General features: G+C 35.7%; 1 protein-coding gene across 1 annotated transcript; it reads left to right on the plus strand.

Annotated features, from left to right (window-relative positions):
* Positions 1-287: 287 nt before the first annotated feature.
* Positions 288-1,362, plus strand: LOC110685440. The gene is made up of 5 exons (XM_021861965.1): positions 288-410; positions 501-647; positions 753-1,050; positions 1,177-1,253; positions 1,354-1,362. Exons 1-5 carry the CDS (start codon positions 288-290, stop codon positions 1,360-1,362), a joined length of 654 nt encoding a protein of 217 aa, XP_021717657.1.
* The last annotated feature ends 210 nt before the right edge of the window (positions 1,363-1,572 follow it).

Raw genomic sequence — 1,572 nt, forward strand, 5'->3', positions numbered from 1 at the left:
GGAAAACACCAAGTCGATTCTATATCCTTTTTGCAAGCACAATTGACCTCTATTAGCTAGAAAATAGACAATAATAATACTAATTCATCTTCCGTTGCTAATGTTTCTGCTATTGGTACTAACTTTGCAATATTTTGTGAAAATTGTAGTCTTGTAGGTCATTGGGCACAGGACTGTAGGAGCTCACTTGAGAAGATTAATGCTTTTCAGACCTATAAGCAAATTAGTCCATACTCTAACGCCTACAATGTAGGGTTGAAAATAACCAAAATATGTTGTACAATAATATGAATGTGCTTAACCCTCCACCACAGGTACAACAACCACAACAGAGGTACTACCAACCTCCACATCAGAGACCACAACATGTTGTTACTCCTCCATCTGATTCTGGCCTATCAGAAATCAAAGTAATTTTAGCCAATATGCAGAAGCAGATTCAGAGTAGTGATGAGCAAATTGACTCATTGATAGCACATAATAAAATGATATAAACTCAGATTGCGCAAATCTCCTCTACTCTGCAAACTCGCCAACAAGGAGCCCTACTATCACAGCTAGTACAACCAACAGAATACGTAAATACAATTACCCTAAGGAGTGGTTCACACTATGATGGGCCTCCTATGCCCAAAGATGATGAACATGTTACAACAAAAATTTCTAATCTTGATTATGTTAAACCAAACAATGTTATTACTAGCCCTGTAGGGCTATAGGGTAAAACTAACTCTTCTAATAATTCTTTATAGGATAAACCCCAGGATAAGAGTGGAGATATGCAGGGTCTTGCTATCAAACTTCCACTCCCTTATAGATATTTAAAGAGCAAGTTGGATAATCAATTTGGTAAGTTTCTAAAGGTTGTGAATAATTTGCAGGTAACAGTTCCTTTCACAGATTTAATTACTCGAGTTCCTGCATATTCTAAATTTATGAAAGAAAATCTGACTAGAAAAACAGCTATTAGTGAGGTAGAGACAGTAGCTTTTACTGCAGAATGTAGTGCTATATTACTGAATAAATCTCCGCCTAACCTAAAAGATCCGGGTAGTTTTTCTATTCCATGTCATATTGGTAATCTGTTGATTAATAAAGATTTATTTTATTTGGGTGCTAGTGTAAGTGTTATGCCGGTATATGTGAGCTCTAAACTAAATATGGGTAAATTAAAAGCTACCAATATTTCTCTGCAAATGGCCGATCGTTCTGTGAAATACCCTTTAGGTGCTTTAGAGGATGTTCCTGTTAGAGTAGGTAAATTTTATATACCTGTTGATTTTGTTGTTCTTGATATGGAGGAAGATTTGCAAATTTCGATTATTTTGTGTAGACCATTCCTTCATACTACAGGAGAAATAATAGATGTGAAAAGTGGTAAACTTACATTATGCGTAGGGGATGATAATATCACTTTTAATTTAAATAATGTCCCTAAAAGGCCCACGTTAGAGGAAAAGTGTTTTAGTATTGAGGTGGTTGATGTAAATAATTTTTCTAATAAGCCCCAAGCTCTTGTTAGAGATCCCTTGGAGGCGGTATCTTGTGTTGCATCTTCCGCAGGAAATATAA

Source organism: Chenopodium quinoa, unplaced genomic scaffold (genome assembly GCF_001683475.1).
Source record: "Chenopodium quinoa cultivar QQ74 unplaced genomic scaffold, ASM168347v1, whole genome shotgun sequence".
Taxonomy (NCBI): domain Eukaryota; kingdom Viridiplantae; phylum Streptophyta; class Magnoliopsida; order Caryophyllales; family Amaranthaceae; genus Chenopodium; species Chenopodium quinoa.

Coding starts and splice junctions, on each gene's coding strand:
- LOC110685440 (XM_021861965.1), top strand. CDS start 288: ATGAATGTGCTTAACCCTCCACCACAGGTACAACAACCACAACAGAGG. Junction 411..500: donor CTGGCCTATCAGAAATCAAA/GTAATTTTAGCC, acceptor ATATAAACTCAG/ATTGCGCAAATCTCCTCTAC. Junction 1,051..1,176: donor GCCTAACCTAAAAGATCCGG/GTAGTTTTTCTA, acceptor GTAAATTAAAAG/CTACCAATATTTCTCTGCAA.